General features: G+C 40.1%; 2 protein-coding genes across 3 annotated transcripts in view; one reads left to right on the top strand and one right to left on the bottom strand.

Annotated features, from left to right (window-relative positions):
* Positions 1 to 701: 701 nt before the first annotated feature.
* LOC134643175 (pro-opiomelanocortin-like) lies at positions 702 to 7,211 on the top strand. The gene is made up of 3 exons (XM_063495437.1): positions 702 to 834; positions 4,958 to 5,119; positions 6,084 to 7,211. Exons 2-3 carry the CDS (start codon positions 5,000 to 5,002, stop codon positions 6,804 to 6,806), a joined length of 843 nt encoding a protein of 280 aa, XP_063351507.1. The 5' UTR covers positions 702 to 834; positions 4,958 to 4,999; the 3' UTR covers positions 6,807 to 7,211.
* A 1,747-nt stretch (positions 7,212 to 8,958) lies between these two features.
* Positions 8,959 to 22,624, bottom strand: part of LOC134643829 (protein EFR3 homolog B) — a 32,884-nt gene continuing 19,218 nt past the window's right edge. The window contains exons 5-23 of one of the 2 annotated variants that reach the window (XM_063496410.1): positions 21,626 to 21,747; positions 21,122 to 21,271; positions 18,398 to 18,532; positions 17,290 to 17,368; positions 16,695 to 16,830; positions 16,443 to 16,604; positions 15,195 to 15,306; positions 15,064 to 15,115; positions 14,566 to 14,738; positions 14,379 to 14,451; positions 14,028 to 14,189; positions 13,604 to 13,735; positions 13,459 to 13,526; positions 13,223 to 13,350; positions 12,519 to 12,610; positions 12,378 to 12,426; positions 12,068 to 12,174; positions 11,905 to 11,954; positions 8,959 to 11,773 (exon numbers count right to left, since the gene is read on the bottom strand). In XM_063496410.1, coding sequence (XP_063352480.1) covers positions 11,668 to 11,773; positions 11,905 to 11,954; positions 12,068 to 12,174; positions 12,378 to 12,426; positions 12,519 to 12,610; positions 13,223 to 13,350; positions 13,459 to 13,526; positions 13,604 to 13,735; positions 14,028 to 14,189; positions 14,379 to 14,451; positions 14,566 to 14,738; positions 15,064 to 15,115; positions 15,195 to 15,306; positions 16,443 to 16,604; positions 16,695 to 16,830; positions 17,290 to 17,368; positions 18,398 to 18,532; positions 21,122 to 21,271; positions 21,626 to 21,747 — 2,088 coding nt within the window. In that variant the 3' untranslated portion in view covers positions 8,959 to 11,667. Of the gene's footprint in view, positions 11,774 to 11,904; positions 11,955 to 12,067; positions 12,175 to 12,377; positions 12,427 to 12,518; positions 12,611 to 13,222; positions 13,351 to 13,458; positions 13,527 to 13,603; positions 13,736 to 14,027; positions 14,190 to 14,378; positions 14,455 to 14,565; positions 14,739 to 15,063; positions 15,116 to 15,194; positions 15,307 to 16,442; positions 16,605 to 16,694; positions 16,831 to 17,289; positions 17,369 to 18,397; positions 18,533 to 21,121; positions 21,272 to 21,625; positions 21,748 to 22,624 lie in introns of both variants that reach the window. The other variant, XM_063496409.1, reaches the window with a different exon arrangement.

The following is a 22,624-nucleotide window of genomic DNA, read 5'->3' on the forward strand; positions in this document are numbered from 1 at the left end:
TGTGTTTGGCACTGGCACTAAAACTGCATGAAAGGAGAGCTTCAGCTGCACAATATTTCCGTTTTAAAAGCACCACGTGTGTTTATTTCTTTGTTTGTGTGTATCATCCGCACTTGAGGTCCACTTGTGACGTCCAAACAGTGAGTCAGGTCCTCATAATGAAGTTTCCACGCAGGGATACATGCACACCTTGTCAAAACGAGAACCACAGAGAAACGATCCAATCAGTCAAATCGATTGGCACCCTTCACTGTTGCTCAGAGGGTAATGATGTCAGTGATTAGGGCTGACCTTTGAGGGATTTAAAGCGTGGACATGAGTCCGCTAATGAACAGCAGTTGTGTTTCTTTTTAATCAGTATACGATAACGTAAACATGCTTTCAAGAAATCCAGGATACTTGTAGGGTTTCAAGACTGCGTCGCAATCAGAGGAGGATTACAAAGAGGGTGGCAAGTTAACCAGTTAACCACAGCCTCATCACCCGGCTGATGAAGCGAGCTGCGCTATTGATTAAAAAGTGTGTGGGAAGCCTTTAAACATACCATACGCAAAACTCCACGAATGCACGACTCCTCCCCATCAAGAGAAGGAGCAAGAGACCCTTTACCTCAATCACACCCCAAGGCCTTGAGACGCTTTACTTCACGTGTCTATAAAAAGAGCTTTCCTCCCTTAAGGAAGCAACAGCAGACCCTCTCCTACTGAGCATTTCTCAAAGAGCAGAGAGAAAGCAGGAGAGGAGGAGAGGGACCACAGTTTAGAGTCGCCAGTCTGGAGGATCTGTGGACAAAAGGAGTGACAAAAGCAAGAGGAGAGAAAGCATCTGAAAAAGGTAACAAATATATTTATATGATTTTTTTTTTAAAACTTGCTTGTTTGGCGTGACTTGTTGGATGAGCTCAAATTCACTTATTTGCTAAACTCTCTTATTCATGGATTTGGGAATTTCTACTATTTTATATGATGTGCTTGCAGCAAAGGATACACAGTTATGATGAATTCAGCTTTCCTTTAATGTAAACAAAAGGTGATCTAAGTTACAAAACAGTAGAAATCATTTGACACGTACAATTTTGAATTTATTTTGATTGCAGCGCTCATGCCTCTTTTATCGGAGTCTGTCTGTGGAGAGCACAGCTCAGCTGTGAGTCATTCAGTAGGAAGACGAGTCTCTGCCAAAGTCTCAAAGACAATGGCCCACCGAGGACTCACTCTTTAGAATAATGAAGGAGGAAGCGAGAAAAATCCAAGAAAAGAGATTGTTTACATCTTTAAAAGTTTGAAAAGTGAGACAGGATTTTTCTCAACATCTGTGAAGCATCAGATGACTGGCAGTGTGTCAGATTTAACCAAAAGCAGTGAACATGGGGTTTATATACTGCACTTCGGTTTCATATTATAGATATTACCTTTTTATAATAAGAAAGCTGTCCTCAAGACTGATTGGAAGTGGGAGAGTATAAAAAAGAGAAAAAGCAATAAGAAGCATGAGAGGATATTCATCCTCATGACTTGAATAACCAAATTTCAAGTCATGAATTTCAAGTTATTGAAAATGAACCAAATTTCATTTTCAATAAAGTAGCGCACTTCTAAAAGTACTTATTGTTGTCATTGTTGTGTATTTTTGTTAAGTTTTATTGGGACAATTTTTCCTGCTTGGTTTCCAGGCAGGAAAACAACTCTGGGCTCGGAAAATGAAAGAATTTTAGGGGTCTATTGTGAAATCCCTGCTGGCAACAGGGAGAAATTTATGTCTGAAAGGAAGTCCTTTATCAGAATTATTAATATTTCCTTTGGCTGTCCCTGAACACAAGCAGCAATACTGTTCTCTCTATTCTCTCAACCCAGTTATAGTCTGTACGCTGCAACAGGCTGAGAGAAAGAAAGAAAGACAGACAGCTCCCTAATGTCTTAGCATGCAGTTTGGTCAAATCCATTTTTATTTATTGCATCTGATTTCAAAACTAAGATGATGACAGAAAAATGCTCATCTGAAAGCTTCAAGGCAGAACTTCACAACCCATTGGGTGATGTCAAAGTAGCTACATCTGTCTTCAATACACAGTCAAGACTGAAAAAAACATTGCAGTCCTGTTGCTGAATGACATAAGTTGCTTCATAGTTCCTTGTGTTTTCAAAAAAGGAAGCTTAAATTTATAGAAAAACAGTAGAATAACACAGCAGTGATATCAGGATCACAGCTGGTTGCTCTCTGCACACAGAGAACAGTGCACAGTGCTCTGAAAAAGTATTTGCCCCCCTGCCTGATTTTGTATTTTTCATTCAGTTTTTTGTTTTTGCATATTTGTCACACTTTCACAACATCACATATATTTTAATATTGGACAAATATAACCCACATTAATATAAAAATGCATTGTTGGAAATCATGAATAGATGATGTAAAATCAAAGAGAGAAAGAGAGAGTAAAACCACTGCTGACCAAAAAGAACACAAAGGCTCGCCTCACATTTCCCCAAAAACATCTTGATGATCCCAAAGAATTCTGGGAAAATATTTTGTGGACTGAAAAGACTTTGTTTTTGGGAAGGTTAGAGTCCCGTTATGTGGGGTGTAAAACTAACACAACATTAAATAAAAAGAAAATCATATCAGCAGACAAACATGGTGGTGGTAGCGTGATGGTTTTTGCTGCTTCAGGATCTGGAAAATTGATAAAACCATGAATTCTGCTTCCCGAACATAAAATCCTGAAGGTGAATGTCAGGCCATCAGTTCATGTCTTGAAACCCAACCACACTTGAGTTAAACACACCAGCAAGTCCACCTCTGAAAAAAACCTAAAGGAAGGGTTTTTTGGGTGGCCTAGTCAGCGCCTGGACTTAGACTAAGAAAGAAGACTAAGACTAAGATGCTTTGGCATGACTTTAAAAAGACTGTTTAGGCAAACCCTCTAATGTGTCTGATTTAAAACAATTCTGCAAAGAAGAGTGGACCAAAATTCCTCCACAGTGACTTGAAAGGCTCGTTGCTAGTTCATGCTTCGCTTGCTGCCAAGGGTGGTACACCAGTTATTAAGATTAGGGGGCAATTACTTTTTCATACAGGGCCTTAGCTGTAGACAATGTTCCCTCTAATTTTTCATGTGTCTGAGCGAACACACAAACTCCCTGAGCGATCTCGTGGACCACTGTGAGCGACATCAGACGTGTGCACTGTGGTCACGCCAGCGTCAAATCCATCCAAGTTACATGGTTTATTAAAATAATCAAATTACAGCATTTACATTTCTGTTAGACTACGTTTAATTAACTGCTTTAGCCCACTTACAATAAAAATTAAAAAAAAAAAATCTTGTTCATGACCTGTGTAGTATGTTAACACTATTGGAAGTAAAAATAACTTGAACTCCAATTTTGAAAACACAACGTTTTTTTCATAAAGCTCTGACTTGTATTATGAGTCTGTGGTCTGGGAGAGAGTCCTGTAACTCTGTCTGCAAAATACAGTATATAATGACCAATGCTGGGCAATTAATTATATAGTTACTTCTTCAAAAAAGTAACTGAGTTTTGCAAACAACAAAGTTTTTTGCAGCTGTTTACCTAAAAATGCAGCCAAGGCCTTTTTTAAAATAAACATTTCAAACTATTTACAGAACAATCAGCTGTTCTGCATCAAATTTGATGCCACACAAATTATTTGTGCCACTCCAAAAATAATTTCTGTCCACTATGAGATAAAGGAGAACAACAGCCTGATACCTGCAGGCCTGACAACAGGAGATGTATCACTCCTGTAACACCTGTAACATTCAGTAGTCGCCTCATTGTTCTGACACACACAACAAAACTATTGACTACACTACACACTAACTACACAAGATTTGCGCTAAACGTTGCAAATCTCTCACTCCTAAAACTTCCTCACGTTTCTTAACAACTAAATGCCATGTTTTGATTGGTCGACATGGTACATTTTTCGACCAATGGGAAAGGTTGGGGTGTTTTGGTTTCGTCTATGCTCACAGGCGGAGAGTGCTTTCGAGCGTTTTCCTTATAAAACCGTTTTTACCGTTTCTTCCCGCAGTATATATAAACAACGATAGTATTCAGGAAGAAAACCAAACATTGCAGATATTTTTTTGTCATAACTCTGGTTTTACGTGGCCTATCAACACAATTTATAAACTGGTATAAAGTCCACACTTTTTCCGTTAATTCTTCCGTCTGTCCTGCTCACATCTCCAAGGGTTGTACACGTTGTCAATAACGTGGCTTCACTCCACATCAGCCACGCCAATTTGCTAGCTAAAACACCAGTGTCAGCACATATTTACTTTAATTTCAATTCAGGTTAGAATTTTTGTTTGTGTGCGCAACGCAGATTTTCTCTGCGCAGAGACCGTGCCAACAGTGCGCAATTGCGCACGTGCGCAGCTTAGAGGGAACATTGGCTGTAAATAAATTAAATCATCATTTAAAAAAAAAATAATCTTCAAATCTATTATCTTCATATATTTTCAGTCTAAATCTCACATGAAATGAACCCATCAAAGGAACAAAAGACCCTGCCCTGTCCCTCCTCTGTTTTGAACCTCATCAGTCCTGCTGATCATTTTCACACAGTCCTCAGTGCTAAAGGTTCATCCTTTGAAAAATACAAATAAAAATACTGCCACATGTTTGACACCTTCAAAATAAAATGCATGTGCTCCTGATAAACAAACACCAAAAAGAGACCATTGGTGTTTAAGTTCACGTGTTTAAGTTCATGACACACCAGCTACAAAAGCTCGGCTCTCTGGCTATTTCGAAGGTAGTGTTCAAACACGTCACGTTACATAAGGACGGGCGGAAAGTGTTACGCAAGCGCAATTATTAAGAGACACCTACTGTATTTCTTCACAAAATAACATTTCAAGATGACTAATGAATATTTTTGTCTGCTGAGACTCAAAGCTTTCCCCACTGTGGCTTCACTTCTGCAGCTCCACCCCAGTCGAGTTGGTGTCCTGTGCACCGGGCTGAAGATGGTGTGCCAGTGCTGGTTGTTGGTGGCGGTGATGGCATTTGTGTGCATCCCCGGGTTTGAGTCAGTATGCTGGGACAACTCGATCTGCAAGGACCTGAGCAGCAAGGCGAGGATACTGGTAGGTCGAACAGCCCTGCCTCATTTCTCTTCTTTTAGATCATCATCACTGGCCAAGAAAACTTATCGGAGCCCTATGTTGCACATTTTCATCTCATCCATAAGTGCAATGTAAACCATTATATTTAATGGAATCTGGTCAAATTAAATGTAAGTAAACCTTACATTTTAATCAAAATTATCGCTTCTACGAAATCTTTTTTTTTTTTGTTAGTGACAAGGTGATGAGTACTTAGAAGTACTTAGAAAATGGAAATTTAAAACTCAGAGCATATAACATTACTTCCTTTTCCCCCGGCAAAGCCAGGAGATCTGTGGTGATAGTGAACAATTTCATTCTTTGACAAATAAGTTAATGTGAAAGCTGAAAAGATTAGTCAACACAGTCCTTAAATGTAAGACATTTCTTGTTTCTTGGGTTGTCCATGTGATAATAGCCTAAAGTGGGTGTGTTTGGATACAGAACAAGCTGCATTTATTTTATGGATGCAACACTTAATTTAAAACCTAGAAAAGCCATCTGTAATTTTTGACACCCGTAAGCAGTAAGGGGAATTTTTGTTTGTTTGTTTGTTGTTTGTTTTGGGGATTTTTTTTTCTATCATGCCAAGTCTTATGACTTCACCAGCAGCTGTCTGGGAGTTGTTTTTGTTTTGTTTTTTAAGTAATTCTCGTTGCAGTTGTCCAAATTGCTAAAGTGAGTAATGTTAGATTTGTGATCTGGATATTTCCTTTTAACATACAGTCAGGATGAGCACCTAAACTTTGCTTATTCTTCTTCACTCTTTAAATCATTGGTGTATAGAGCATGAATCTGAAACATCTAGATACATATAAGCAAATTGTGTTATAAAACGTGATTAGATTTTTTGTTGTATAGCCTAATTCAGGCATCCGACCAGAATAAATACCCGTCAAGTCTTCCTGCTCTGTATGACATTATCTTTGCCATTTCTTCCACACAGGACTGTGTTCACCTCTGCATGTCTGTGAGCCAGACTGAAATCCCAGAGCTCAGTGCATTGGCCCTGAAGGTTGACAGTGATGCTGATGCTGGTGATGGTGGTGGTGGTGATGATTATGATGATGATGATGACCTCTTACTCAGAGTTATTCTAGCCACACTGGCTTCCCATGACAAAATATCCGAGTCAGATCTGAAAGCCCGCAGCGACGAGCGGCGCTCCTACAGAATGGAGCACTTCCGCTGGGGCAAACCAGCAGGACTTAAGATACGAGAGCCAAAGCTGAAGGCCCGCAGCGATGAGAGGCGCTCCTATTCAATGGAGCACTTCCGCTGGGGGAAGCCCTCGGGCCGTAAACGCCGACCCGTTAAAGTCTTTGCCTCTTCTCTGGAAGGAGGGAGCTCCTCTGAGGGCCGTTTTCCCTTTCAGGCTCGCAGACAGCTGAGCAGTAGCGAAGATGAAGCGGAGGGGGACATTGATGGAGGAAGTAATGAAAATCAGGGATTGCTGAGGGCCAGGGACAGCTCCAAATCACAAAGCCCCTTGAGCTTGCAGGAGAGGAAAGATAGGACCTATAAGATGAGTCACTTCAGATGGGGCAGCCCACCTGCATCCAAACGTAACGGCGGCTTTATGAAGCCGTGGGAGGAGAAACCTCAGGGGCAGCTGGCCAAGTTCTTCAGGAACATTTTAGTCAAAGATGTGAAGAGAATAATGGGATGAATGGAAGATTCAGCAGGGGAGGCGGATAGCTCAGAGAGTCAAATAGCCATTGCATGTTAGTAACCACATGTCTTAATTTTAAATTACACAAACTCGTTGCTATCTTTTGGCATGTTGTTGAATGTTTTTCCCGGGCCAGAGTTTCTCTCATTAAAACCTAAGCTAGGCAGTGTTGTGCTGAATAAAAACACTGACTGCCTTCAACTTCTTGGCCTTGAATCCAAAGCATTCTTAGAGCGTACTCATCTTAACTTTATGAAGAATCAAGCTGAACAGTGACCGTCACAGCGAGGTCAAAGGTGACTGTAAGGAAATAAATTATTGAGACCGTTTTTAAAAAGTCATGTCTTTATGTAAATAAAAAATAATATTAAAGATCCTGTTTGTGGCAAACAATACATGGAATTTTCTGCCTAAGGTCATTTATTAAGCAAAACCTTGATGAGAGCTGACAAGTTGTGCGAAATTGGCCCCAAGCTGCTCCTGATAGCACCGCTCCACAGATGGTGTGCAAAATTGTAAATGGGAAACACCGGAAGGCCCTTTGTACAACAGCTAATGTTAAAAGGTGCTATAAGCATAACGAGGTGATGGTATTAGCAAAAGCGTGATTAGCCAATCAGCTTCATTCTCAGTGCCGTACTCTGCAAAAGTCCAATCAATCACTGGTGGTGTTTTACTGTTTTAGCATTGTATTTGGGATCATTCATCACGCTGAAAAACCACTATGAATCAGATGTTTTCCAGATGGTATTTTGTCCCACCACCTGTCCAGTTTCCTCAAAATTTTTTAAGGACACACTGCACATCATGCCGAGATAAGCCAGGTTTTTACCGAATAGCTCTTCACCATGTTGGTCCGAAAATATTATTTTATGTCTGTCAAACTGCGTTATAGGGCATTTTTAATACATTGAACAAACTGGAACCCAATTTAACAAGGAAAAAATAATAAATAAATAAATAAATAAATAAATAAATAAGATCTTCAGAAAGCCTGGAGAACTGTTGCTCAAGGTCACTTAAAAACAAACAAACAAATAAACTATGAAGACACGAGGGGTGACTCAATACTTTTACCCAGTACTGTGTCTTTAGACAAATCTGAGGATTTAGGGGAAGCAGAATGGACAGAATTCTGAATATTAAGACTGATAAAATACTACAAACAGGATCTAAAAGTTTTTAACAACAAGGTGAGTTTTAGTTTCTTTTAAACTTGTGGATATGGTGTGGGTATGGTGGAGTATCCTTTATTCAGTGGTAATGATTTGAGCATCTTTTACTGGACAGCAGTGGAGCACCTTCTCTACCAGACTCATTCAGCTCCACTGTCACCAGTATGGATACATGAAATCCTTCATACCATCTGCATTAACCCATTATAATAGAATGAGATTAATAATTTCTTATTTTTTTAGGACTTAGAGAGTCCAAAGCCAAGCTTGAAGTGGTAGTTTGAGATAAATGCCAACATACCCATTTTGACATGCGGGTGTTTAGCAGCATGTTAAACCTAATCCAAGACTAAGAGGGGAAAAAAGTCAGATGTTCACTTCTATACATCCTAATCTATGACCAGTCTTAATCCAAATCTTGAGAAACTGAACCATGCATGCTACATAAACACAAATCACAAACCTGATCCAAGACTCGCAAGTCTTATTATTACTTAAAAAGTTATTACAATTCACTCTCTAGGGACCCATGAATGATTATGCGTAAGTTTAATGAAAATGCAGCCAGACTGAGACTGCCACCCACTGGACCTGAAGCATAACCACAGAAAATCAGCACTACTCTGAGCTTCAGCTGCTTAATTAATTCTTAGACCGTTTAATTTCATAGCTGACTGTGACATCAGGCTCAGAATACATAATAGTGTGACGTGAATTTGAGCTTGTAAGTTCAGATCCTTGAAAATGTTACACTACAGGAAAAATGTGCTACTCATGTGCTGGGAGATGGATCACGTACTCAGATGACCTCAACAGGAGGTAATTGAATTAAACATTACTTTGAACACTGCGACTCGATGAACAGTGGTGCCGGATTTAATGAGTCAACATGGTTTTTACCAAACGATGATCCCCTTCTTCGTCTCAGAGAGTTTCCATTAGAAGGCAAATTAAAATGAGGACAGACCTTTCATGGTTAGAGATAAATTTATTGTACAACACGGTAACATCAACTAGCATGCAAAGTCAGGTATGACACGCATAAGGCATTTTCTCCATGTAAAAGCTGCCTTTCTCACTAGGTATTCCAGTTTTTAAAGTGCAAAGTTCACAGAATAGATTTGACCTACAGCACTACATTGTAAACAGAGCTATTAACCAGACATGTAATGACAAAAAGTAAGTTTGGATTACTGTCAGTTAATATTACATTACGCGATGCAATGACGACACGCTGACTGATAGGTTTACAGGTCTTCACTGCCAAGTTCAAGATGCTGAAAACACAATTTTACAAGGTGTAACTGGAAGGTTTAGACAGCTGCACACGGCTCTTAAGTAGCTTTTTCTGCATTAACGTGGTGGAAAGAGTCACTGGACAGAACTGTAAACCACGTCTGGAGAGCTTGGTCTTCGGTAATGATGACACAGACACGCACACACCTGTACGAGCGTTAGCACAGACACATAAATACGCTCACTCACGCACTGATCAAAAGGGGGTAAACGTGAACAGACGATCACATACACTGGCATGTGCTGACACGGATATACACAGGACATGACATTTAAAAACAGAAAAAACAAAAGAAGAGCCAGTCGAAATGCTCATGACAGGGATGAACTAGACACCGTCTTCTGTCCTGAACAAGATGGTTGCAAAATGGCTGGAACGGGTGTGGTTCAATCACAGAAGCAGCACAGAGGGAGAGAGAGTGAGGGTCGGTCTCTTAAAAATGCCACAAAACTGAACCATCACAGCACCACAACAACAGCAGGCACAATTTAAAAACGCACAAACATGATCTGCTACCTACAGTTGGACCGTGTTAGCCAGACTCTTGACAAATTATTGCCATCATACTTGTGGTTATACCCGTGTGTGTTCGTGCACACACTGGGCTTTTAGATGTTTTTGAATCTTGCTGAGACATGCAGCTGAAAAAGCTGCGGTATAGTAGAAAATCATAGTGCAAACTCATTCCAGCAGGACTGAGAATGTAAATGGTAACAATGCAGGTCAGGGTGATGGTAATGAAACCTGTTTGAGTAAAGCTGAAAATTATTTTTTTCCAGCATTGCCTCGGTAACCCTTTATTAGTCGCTGTGACATACTGGCCTTGAGATGATGCAAATTTCTCCTGTGGGCTGCTCAGATGTTTGGATTTCACGTGCTGCTGGTTACTTATTGGAGATTTTAACATTGTGTATCTAAATACTAAGTGGATTTCTCTTTTATCTATGAACACAACCAGTGCAGAGTCAGTCTAAAATCAGAATATACAGTATATATACACACGCACATTAACATCCTTATGCTGTACATCAGCTTAAAGATTTATATATTCCTCTGTATGTACACATTTATATGGAAAGGGGAGAAAAATAAAAGGTTTTTTAGCATTTGATCTGGTAAACATTGCTGTAAATCCTTTAGTGTGGTCATGACTGGTGCAATGTGTTTTAACTAAATAGATTAATATTTAGGTAAAAGAAACAGAAAGAGGCAAAAAAGCACTTCTGGGTAACACTAAGAAGGCAAAACCAAGCTACAATAAAGCCTAAAAGATGGATGCTCAGCAGCTAAGTGGCATGGGAGATGAGGATAATTACCTTTATGTCTATACAACAATCAGACATACACACAAATACAATCAAGTAAATTAAAATGTTTCAGTTTCCACAAACACTCTTTCTGGTCATCAAAACAATTGAAAAAAATAAAAATAATAATAATATTAATAAGCAGTCTAGCAATCTAATTTTGTGATCAAAGGTAGTATGGCACCCTGGAAGGGACAAACAAGTTAAAAAAAAATGCACAAGAATAATAGTGCTATCAAAAAGTTTCCAGTCGCAGGCATGCGACTACTCAACTCATTCTCAAGACAATAAATAACATCCAGTCGGTCAAGTTTTCCCCTCACAGTTCTTGACAATTTCTAATTTGAAAATCCAACCAGTGGAGTTTCTACAGACATCCCAGTCCCCAGTCACACAGGCCTAGAGACTGGTTGGAGACCACCTGGAGACCATCTTGAGACCACCTGGAGACCACCGGCTGCTAGGGAGATATGAATATGCCAGCAAACTGCCAGCAAGTAGTTGGTGGCAGTTGCAGGAGGTTGTCTTTAGTTTGCACAGAAGACACCAGCTTATCTGCAAACACTCGCCAACTACTTACTAAGCAGCTATGAAATTGTCTTCAAAGTAAAAGCTGCACCTTTTGAAACATGTTGGCTTCAGCGCTTAGGCACAACTTTTATTTGAAGGTGAACTCTCTTTGCAACCAATTTCACCAGGCAAGTGCCATCAATTTCCAGCAACCACTCGCCAGCCGATCAGGGATTACATATCATTCCCAATAGGCTGGTGGCTGCCAGGGGTCCCTAACCAGTCTCTAGGGATGAGTGACTGATGCAGTAGAAGTGAGTGAAATACGTTCGTTTTCCTGCTCAATATAGACACTGGTGAGCTTGTTTTTGTTGCAATCAGAGGCTAAAATAAAATCTCAGACAGCTAAGAGGTGTTCTTTAGTTACAGCTGAGTTTGTCCCACGTGCACTGTGGCCGTTTGATTCCACGGTCTAGACGATTTTACAGTGAGGATCGGTTGCCCTTTCAAATCTTTTCTCTGTCCTTGAAGGCTCTACTGTACGCTTACGTTGCTGAAGACTTTGTGGTTTAGTAAACACATAGGTCAGGAAACTTCATCTCGTAAATGGGTACAGATCGACTCTGGCTTTGGCCGTAACCTGATGAAATGGTTCCAGATGGGCTGGGAGGGGGTCTGAACAGAAAAAGGAAGAAAACAAAGCAGTTAGTTCCAAAAAATAAAAATGCAGGTATTATCCTGTTAGTCAGAATGACTGCCATCCATATTATTATTGACTACTCCCATCCCAAAGCTCTGTCCCTTACCTGATAGTGATCTCAAAGATTTGATTTAGTTTGCTCTGCAGTTGTGTGGCCTATAAGGGACAGAACACATCAAAAACAATACATTTAAGACCTTATTAAAAAAAAACACACACACACATACACAAGCAGTTTTTTTATTTTTCAACAGGGTAGGGGTCTATACCCTGGCACCACAGTGGGCAGCTATCTCCTCAAAGGGGGCCTTCTGGAACTTCTCCACCACTTGTCTCCTCCGCTCCCTCTCCTGCTCCTCCATACCCACACTGTCCACTAGAGGGAGACAAAAAGCAATTTAATGTAGCGTGTGCCTCAAAGTGAAAACATCAAGGCAAAGTTCACGGACACTTTATACAAAAGTAGTTTGTATTTTTTCCCTGCTGTCATGCTTTGGTAAATTACGTCAACATTTAGAACATCAATCCATCAATGTAAACTAATAAAAAGGGCTTTGCAAATGAAGAGAGTGGATTTACCAATGGCATTTTTCAAGGTTTCAAATGTGATCTCCTCTGCTGGAGTCCTCTGCAGACCACAACAAGAATCTATGTTAAACTTCTTTGTACAGGGTACATTTGAGGGTACAGGGTACAAGGTTGTGAAGTCTTTTTTTTTACCTCTTCTTTCTCTGGGCTATTTCGGGACTCAACCTCCACCTGAAGTGAGATGGTCTCACCGATGCTCTTTCTCTTGGACAGCCGGTCCTCATCTGGAAGCAGAGTGCAGAAAATGTATTGAGTTTTTTCACCCCCTGTTCATATGCCTCTGCAAACCGCCCGAGTCATGCTGTCCATACTCTGCACAGTGGTAATACAGCTTCAAGGTGGGTACCGAGGATTGATGGCACCAACTCAGACCATCTGACCAAATATGAAATATGGTAACAATCTCCCTTCTCTTAAATAATAGAAGAGTATTATATTACAGTAAGGCTGACCTTTAGAATAAAAAATGTCATGACTTCATCACTTTTCCTACAAGACATCTTTGTGAATGTTTCTAATAATCGTTACATGAATTCATGAGTTATGGCTAAAAACCTCTTTTTGTGAGGTCACAGTGATCCTCAGGAAACACCAGAATGTATTGGGTCCATCTTTAAGTCCAAGCGGATAACTTTGACAACCAAATTTTAAAGCAATTTCCTCAAGAATAGAAGGGATGAACAAATGGAAAGATAATTCATCATCAACCTGAAAACAAAATGCTCACAATCTCAGCTGCTGCTGGCACAGTGACATGAAAAAAAGAAGAAATATAAACAAAAAAAACAGAGAAATTAAGACCTTTGCGTCCGAACGACTAGTTTTAGACTCCTTACCAGTATACTGAGGGACATAAGGTGTGGCGAGTCTCTCTGTATTATAACCACTTCCTCCAAGGCTCTCTGTGATCTTTGACTGGAGGAACAAAACACTTCCTTCTACTTTGTCCAGTGAAGAATGCAATCTAGGAATAAAAATAAACTGCATTCAATAGCAGGAATTTAAAATTATTACTGTGTATGTGAATATCAAATTAAACACTTGTGGATTGCAGTACACCGCTGGTACATACTTTGGACTGTCAACAAAGACGGCCTCAGGCAAAAGGTAAGGACTTTCTTTCTGTCTCACCTCAATTACCTGAAAGGCAGAGAGTCAGGGCATAAACAAACAGTTAGCATTAAAACACAGACACGCAAAGAGGCTCAGACACGCACCTCGTGAATGTGCTGGCAGAAGGCTGGGACGGTGGTGAGCTGGCAAATGAGGTTGAGGTAGGTGGCGACAAGGGCATGAACAGCACAGCGGTTATAAACAGGCAGAGCCTCGTCGGTGGACAGAGCCAGATCCTGGAAAGGAAACAGAGAGACACCGCACTGTGAAACACCCTACCTCAGAAGGATGGAGGGATTTGTTCTCATCTTGTAATGTTTGGTCGTTTTATTTGTTTTTGATTTTAAACCATCAGCTATGACACTGTTCCAGTGTTACAGCTGATGGTCAGTGTCATTTGTGAAATGATATATGTGAAACTGACGCTTTCTAAGCCGCGATTAGGATATTTTTCATCTTGTAGTACAAATGTAGTAGATAAATGCAGCTCAGGGAATAAACAGGCTACTTAAAACTCTACATTTATACCTGCAAGGCAAGTGCGAGGCGAATCAGGTCCACCACCACCTCTTCATTGGCCAGCTCTACACTGAGAAGACCTAACAGGGCAAAGAGGGTCTCGTAGTGCTCCCGGCCACTGCTCTCCTCCTTGCAGCCCAGGTAGATGTGGCGATATAGCTGCTGGCCATGCTGTGAATGGATGAAGCGCAGGGTAAATGGAACTCGAAATGTCTAGCGCAGATACATTGTAGGTGTAAAGATTTATTGTCAAAATTATTTTAAAATAAATATTTAATGTTTATGTGAATTTACATAATTCACAGGGATGTTGTTCAGCAGGCGGAACAGGTTGTCAACTAAATAAATTTTAAAAATTACCTTCTTCATGAATAAATTGTCCTGCCTGGAGCACTTGTCAACTTTGAGCTTCAGTACAGAGATGTCCGAGATGCTGCTACACAGAAAGAAGACCAAAGAGACACAAACTGTAACTGAAGTACGGGTTTATAAGGGAAGTACAAAAACACTTCAGCCCTTCAATCTTCCTGCATACACAATCACACACCTCATATTGGCAAACTTGGGCCTGTTTTCATGCCTGTCAATGAGACTGAGGAGGATTTGGAGCACCAACAGACGGACCTCTGGATCCTCGGTTAGAGAGAAGGACAGCAGGGGCTCCAAGAAAGAGCTGGGCAGCGCTGTCAGCATGTTGGTAGTCTGGAAACCTGCCGTTACCTACGAGGGGGATGATCAAATCCCACACATAGTTTACAAAACTGAACATGCACTGGAACATCAAGGTGACTGCAGTGTGGTTATAATTTCACAAGTTAGCAATAACTTGAGAGACTCTTATGCTGTGACAGTGTCACAAACTATCTTAGTTTAAGTGACACTTCTGAGACTTTCATTAGCAAAGATCAAGAACTTACAAGGCCACTGATTTCACATTCATGCAGATTTTAAATTGATAAAAATACGCATTTCGTGTCAGTCTTTATAAATTCATTAGGATCCACAAGTTTCTTAAAAATTAAATCATTGAGAAATGATAACTTACCTGGACCAAGGACTTGAGTAACATAACCTGAATCATCCTGGTACCCTCAGGCCTGGAATTACAAACAGCAAATAAAGACTGTGCCCTTAAGTTTACCAACATACAGGTGAATACTGTTTGAGTCAACTTACCCAGAGTCCGAGGAGGGCAAAGTAAGGTGAATTCCAGGAACAGGGATCTTTCCCATAATGAAGAGCATGACCTCTGATCTCTGGTAAGTTGGTAGAGTGTTGGCAAATGAACCTGAAAGGGACAGAACCAGACAGTTTGTACCAAATGAAATAAAATGTTCAACAAAAGAAAAAAGAAAAGAAAAAAAATCTATATTAGTAATTAGGAATCCTCCAAGGGACTCATTTACTATTTGTTCAAACAGGAGAAAAAGAACAAGACTAGTGGAGTAGCCTGGATATAGGAAAACACTCAGAAGAGTTCAAAGTGAGTTTAATTAAATAGGCGACATTAAACACTGCCTATACAAATATTACCTAGGTAATTTAAACACCATTTGAAACTGTTAGTCACTCCAATAATCGAGAAGCACTCTAAATGTCACTGAAATGTGTAGCCAACCAGAACAATCCATGCACACAATATCAGATTATTTGAAACTCAGTGAGCATGCATCAACCAGCATGCAGCCTGTTTCAGTTGCTCCTGTTTTTTCTCTTTACTTTAATTTTTTTCTTACTTATTTCTTTATCCTTTACTTTGTACTTAAGAGTGTTCGCCTGTTTTAATAGCTTTCTTTTCAATCATGTGGATATCTTTACATACTTTTCTTAGGGATTATTAAAGTATTTTGATTCTGATTGTTTGCTAATGTCAGCAGTGCTAGGGTCAGCTTACAGATATATTTCAGGCTCCTGAAGGTTCTTATGTATACCAGATATTTTCTACCTACCAACCAACCACCTAGCAATGGGCTAAAATGACCTGTTCTTAGCATTTATGCTCCTGTAACAACTTTTACAAGTATTACATCATTTTTATTTTACAGCAGTAACATCTAGTTTATATCCAGAAACTATGCGTGATATATTATGACGCTATAAGGTTGCCTGGCAACCATGCAACAACAGGCTAAAATGGGCTGTGATTTTTTTGTTTTTGTTTTTTTTTGCTTTAATGCACCTACACACAACGCATTATAAAAGCATCCTATTATTTAATAACAGCAAAAACAGGCCAAACCATGCTGGAGCATGGGAACATACTAGTTGAATAATAATATAACCAACTAATATTCTGTTGCCAAATAGCATCTGCAGCAATCCACACACATATAGTCACACACATACCTAGTAATAACAATTACTACTTGCACATACATCTACTAAACACTCCCTCACTAACAAATACAAAGCACTCAGACTCACCAATGGTCCTGATTACAGCCTCCTGCAGCTGCCTCTCCTCGTGAGCTTTGATGATCTTAGTGCCGATGTTGGTGCTGCCGTCATATGAGCCGGTTAGCTCGTAGTCTACACTCAGACGAAGTTGCCGCAGCAGGGTGTTGAACACCTCTAGCACTGTGGGACCTGCAAATACACAGTTTATAGTTTTAAAAAAACCCATTCACATCTCTATGTGTTTATGACTTGACATGACCTTGGAGGATTGCAACTTACCTACAGAACCACTGGCTGCAATTGCAGCTGCTTCCAGCAAGACTTCCACTATCCCAGCTCGCACCGTGGCCGAATTCTTGCTGTTCGCATCCAGGTGACCGAGAAGTTGCTGGATTACCAAGTGCGAGTGCTGGGACTGAAAGAAAAAAAAAAAAAACAAAGAACAGAGGAAATTACTGACCTGTCTTGAAAAAAAGAAAAATACAGAAAAGAAAAAAGAGTGAGAGAGAAAGTGACAGAAAACTGTTGTATTGAAGTAATACGCTTAATTAAATGGCAAACTAAAAACTGGATATTGGTGATAAAGTGCATTACTGCATTTGCATTTTTCATTCAGGCCCAAAATGAACCACAGCTGTGAGCAAATAGGCTGAAGCCCAAATTGAAATCAGTGAGAACTTCATGAATATTGAAGCACATTTCTTCTTTGCACCACTAAAATGTGCAATAACCACTTGCAAAGATAAAAAACATGGTGGTAAAAAATTCATACAAAATGTTTCCAGATTCCTAGTAATGAAGTCAGCAGAGTGTGAGACAGAGAAAAGAGGCGAGGGTAAGGCTGTGAAGGATATCATGGCACTATATCACTCACCTGAATGGAGTACATTATGATCTTGAAGCAACGCACTGCAAAGGTCTTTCCCTCCCATAGAGAGTGGTTATCTAAGTGCCTGTGGGGTTATGAACAGAGGAAGAGAAACAGGTTGGATACACAGGATGTAATAACACAGCAGTAGGGATGATGGAGAGCAGTAAGGCATAAAGACCGCATTTAGTCCACACAGCATACATCATGTCTGGGTTTGCCACATTTAAGAATGAATGTAAAACTGAAAAAAGGAGTTAGCAGTGCACAGATAAATACTTACTATGACATACGGTTCACTTTACAGTAAGTAATTAAAAACATTCTCTCAATCTGACATTGATAGAACTGAGCACACAGCTGCTGAGACTAAAACTGACAGATAACTCAAAACAGATTTGCTTAACAATATAAATGTAAAATATAACTGTGCAAGGAAAATGTGTGTAGGACATGGGAACAGAAATGAAGAAAAAGGCATTGAGGCACTACAAAGTACGTAAAACTGGGCATTTTTAAAACCCATAATGTAGTCAACATTTACCTCTATTTGCAAGGGCCTGAAATATTCATACTGGCTAGTTATATCCAATCTATTAACTTATGTACTTGCCAACTAAAAAGTCAGCCACAACTTCCAAAACACCCCTGCTTAGCCCCCGCACACTGGCACATGTGGGGACAGGAAAAGGCTAAGACAGATAAAATACTTAATTTCAGGAGGAACAACCAAGATGGATAAATTCAAATACAAAAAAAAAAAAAATCAGAACTGTATTGGTAGAACAAAAAAGAAAAACTTAAATAAGATCACATCTTGCAAAAATAAATGCAGTAATATAGAATTTAAATGTCCCATCTGCAAATCATGCAGTCACATCGATTCAAGAACAACTCCATAACCTTGCATTGACCTTGTCACAGCCCCACACGCCCATTAGTGTCAAGATTAAGATGCGCCAACAGAACCCTGACATGCAGCGTTGTCTTCAAGTTTACTCACTATGTTTAAAAAAAAAAACAAAAAAACAAAACAAAAAAAAACACACAACCGCATGCAGGAACACATCACAAACAGAGGCTATTTCTTATGAAGACTGTTTGGTTGTCTCACATCAGCACGGGCGTGACGGCATTCTTGATGTTGCCATAGGCGGCTCGTCCAAGCAGCTCCCTGAAGCAGCGCTCCGTCAGCTCCACCGGGCTTTCCTTCTCCTTCTCTGATGCCTGCAGCGGAGAGGGAGAGCGGCTGGCAGGGAGCGATGAGGGTGAGGAAGCAGAAAAGGAGAGGAGAGGGGGGGAAAAAAGCAGGGAGGAGACAAGCAGAGAGAGGCAGAGGAAGGCAAATTGGGAGGGTGCAGACAGAGAGAGAGAGAACAGAGAACAGGCAAGGCACTGAAATTAACTTAATAGAATAACATTTTAACAAATGCTCTATTTCTTACACAAACACAGTCTGTACGGCTGAATCACTGCAGCTGTGCTTCTGAGCTGACTTTACCCTCTGCAGTTTGTCTGCAGTGAAAATCAGACGCATTTGTACGCATTTACGTACTGCGTGTCTGTGTCCAAATTTGTACACGCAAACGTTTCATGTCAATCGTGTGGTCTCTCGCTCTCGTGTCCAGCCCTTTTTCATTCTCATGCATAGTTAAAAACATCCGCCATAGCTCCATCTTGGTCTTGACTAGCCTCGGGTAGTCCACCAATGATGACATTATTTATTAAAAGCCTAACTCTTTCATCTTGCCTGCTGTTTCCGTGGAGCAAATGTGAGTTCCTGCCCCATCTTTTGTATTCAAAACTAAAATACGCAAAAATTAAAAAAATTAAATAAAGTAAAACACACTAAACTAGCAAGAGCACACAAGCTGATGTCAGTGAGTTTTTTCAGTGATATTTTCTGTCAGCTGCAGAAAAAAAAATAATATCATGCTGTTTAAAGTTTCTTTATTTGTTCAGTGGTTACAAAGCATTGTGGCAGAAAAAGGTTGTTTCATCCCGCGCAATCTCTCTCAAGTAAACATCTGCTGTGAGGACAAATTTGCATCACCAGTATTTGAAAAAGCGAACTTAGCTATAGCTACCTGATCTCAGATGTGCTGTTTGTGAGTCTATGTGAAAAATACCTCAGATGAACAACAAGCTTCTTTTTTTTTAGGCAACTACATACATTAAAAACAATTCTCATGTGTTCTTGAAGTTTAAACACAAAACAAAGTCCAGAGAGCTTCTGTCATCTGCATCAATAAACTTTCCGATCTAAGTCCCAGCTGTCAGAAGGTTGACTAAAGCTGATCTTTACATGATTTGAAAATGCACCATCTGTAAGGTAATTAGGCTCTGTACTGATTGCTGTGGGTAATGACAAGCTAGACCCAGTGTGAGAGGAAATGAGGATGCACAGCGGGGGGATAACACACAGAGCAGAGAGAAGCTGAGAATGAAATGTGACTCCCTGTTGCATTAAATCTGTCTGTCTCCGTCTTTGAATAACTCTCCCATTTCTATCACTCTAATTTCCATTATCTATCCTTCACCAGATCTCCCAATGTTCTTTTTGCTGCCCTCCCTCTTTGCTTTCATAACTTTCAGATCTCGGCATTGACGTCAAAGTGAATTTGAGTATGTGGAATACAGCCAAGAGAGAGAAACTCCAGACTGCTGCTGGCATCTACCTCTGTGTTTGTGAGCTCTAACTCTTCACCCATTGCAATATTATTGTGCATGCTTTTTCCTCCTTTCACATTCACTCCTTTTCTCTTTGGAATTTGAACCACGTGTCTTGGTTTCCTTGTTCTTGGCTGCTCTGGGTGGGTTACCAGATGTCCAAAAGGGGAAACAGAGCTGTCGGTGATGACAGTGATGATGAATGACATGGGTGATGGCTGGCTAGACAGCCAGGACAAATATGGCCTAATGTGAGACAAACAACACCAGTTGGCTACAGTGTATCTGGATTGTTTTATCTAAGGCAGGCAGGTCAACACTAGCTGCTGTTAACTCAACAAATTTCTCTCCACACGTTAAATGGTGTGTTTAAGCTCCTTTGTGAGCAACTTAGACAGAAAAGACTTTCTCCTGGTAACCCTTGCACTGTCATGAAATTCAACATTTAAGCTTTAGGGGTTTTTTGCAGATTTTCTGAGCTTGGCTGAATAAATTGGTGGGAGGTCCACTCCTGGGACGATTGGCCACTGTCCTCAATGTTTTCCACTTGTGAATAATCTTTCTCACTGTGGAAGGATGGACTTCAAATTGATTGGATATGGCCTTATTGATGGGTGGCAGCAATTACTTATCTAAGATCACTGCTAAAAACTTCCCCTCTTGGCCAAACGCTTCAGTCCTGCAGACTGCCAAAACCACTGCCTTTATAGAGGTTCTCAAATTCACTGATGAGCAATTAATCAAATTTATTAGCAGGAGCTAGTTGCTACTTACCCTCTTAACTGTTATGAAAGCAATAAGGGTGCTTTTCACGCAATGCTTCTGCATTTTGGCTTTTTAAAGCCAAAATGTATTTAATACAGTGTGCTATTAAATAAACAATAGCACACTGTAATATGTCATATATTATTGTTCATCTGAGGTTGCATATACTCAATTTTCAGAAGTGGTATGGACCAGATGATTTTTATGAAATGCTTACACTGAAGTCCACATGTCCAGTTAAGCACTATGAAAAGCCTCATCTGTAGTTATTATACCACAGGGTTATGCTGCAAAATTTAAGCTGTTTAATGTTTAATATAATATGTTACACTGAAAAGCTAATGGAGCACATCTGTTCTGCTGCATATGTAATCCACATTTGCATTTTATTGTTTGCACTCACCTCTCGGTACGCTCTCCACTCTGCAGGTTGAAAAGCAGAGAGGGGACAATCTTGTCCATGTGCTGAGGGTCCCAGATATTGGCCTGCAGTTCATCATTGACTGTCTTTCTCACCACACCCTGCAGACCCTTGATACCTGCCATGCGGATCCTTACAGCCACAATCACACACGCACACAGAAATCATCTGACTGGTTACTCGGTCTATAAATAGGTAACCATATTTAGGAAATTATATTTGTACCTAGCTTTGTTGTTTGAATTGCTCTGTTTTATTCTTTTTTTTTCCATGTCAAAGCTATATTTGATTTGTCAAACGATTTTACAGTCTATTTTCAGCAACAGAAAGCAATGACTTAAGATTTCTTTTATTTTTTTTAAGTGCACAAAAGAAAATGTCCAAAAAAGGAATAAAAACTAAAAATAAACACTACCCATGTAGACTAAGAATAGCACTTATTTAACAACTCCATCTCTACAGCAGTCGAGCGTCTCTGTTACGTACTTGGTGCGGATGTCTGGGTCCTCATAGCCTGAATGGCACATCTCACTGAAGCGGGACACGAAAAAGTCATAACTGCGGTGGTACGATGGCGTATCTTCTTCTATGTTGGCAAATTTTACAAACTAACAACAGAAGAAGGTAAGACAGAGGGGGAAAAAGACATCCAGTTTTAATCGCACACAGAGACACTTCAGCCCAAAAGATTTACAATAATACGCCCATTCCTTAAAAAGCCCAAGCCCAATAACCTGAGATCTGAGTGGTGCATATCTGCTAAATTAAAGCCAAACTAGAGCTCTCTTAACACAGGATTAAAAGTTAAAAACACAGGGCAGAGGGAGGCTTTCCCACTGGGCAAGAAAATGTCACCAAGTAAACAGGCTGACATTTGGCTTCACACGACTCTCCAATTAATAGATTATGAAGTGAATTTCTTTAGAATCAAGCCAGATCATGATACTATGTGAATCAAGAATTACACCATAAAAAGTCAATACAGAAAATCATAATTATGCCATGCAAAGTAACACAGAAGTGTAGCTCTCACAAAGAAAATTAGCATCTAATGACGTACTTGCTGAATCATTTCCTGTGTAGAGAATGAGTGCATGGAGTGGTTTTTGAAATTTAATGAAGTATCCTTGAGCAAATTAAATGAAGCGAGCCGATAACAGTTCCTGTGAAGCCGCTCAGCTGCTGCAGCAATTTACTGCCACAGTTGATTCCTGGAAGCTGCCCAGTGTTACTGGCAGTAATGCTGAGCAGCTTCCAGGTATTAATGTATCAACTATGCTGAAACTCTTCTTATTGCTTTCAGTTAGTTGTAGAATTTTAGCATAGTGTCCAAAACCAGAGGCAATAGAAAACAGAGAAAACCTCCCTCATCTCAATCACAGATTCCAAAGAAACAAAAGCAGGCTGACATAATCAATAGGTCTGGTGCTCAGGGCTGTGTTAGAGATTTCTCAGGAGTACAAGGTTTAGTGAAGGTTTTAGTCA

Source organism: Pelmatolapia mariae, linkage group LG15 (genome assembly GCF_036321145.2).
Source record: "Pelmatolapia mariae isolate MD_Pm_ZW linkage group LG15, Pm_UMD_F_2, whole genome shotgun sequence".
NCBI classification, from domain to species: domain Eukaryota; kingdom Metazoa; phylum Chordata; class Actinopteri; order Cichliformes; family Cichlidae; genus Pelmatolapia; species Pelmatolapia mariae.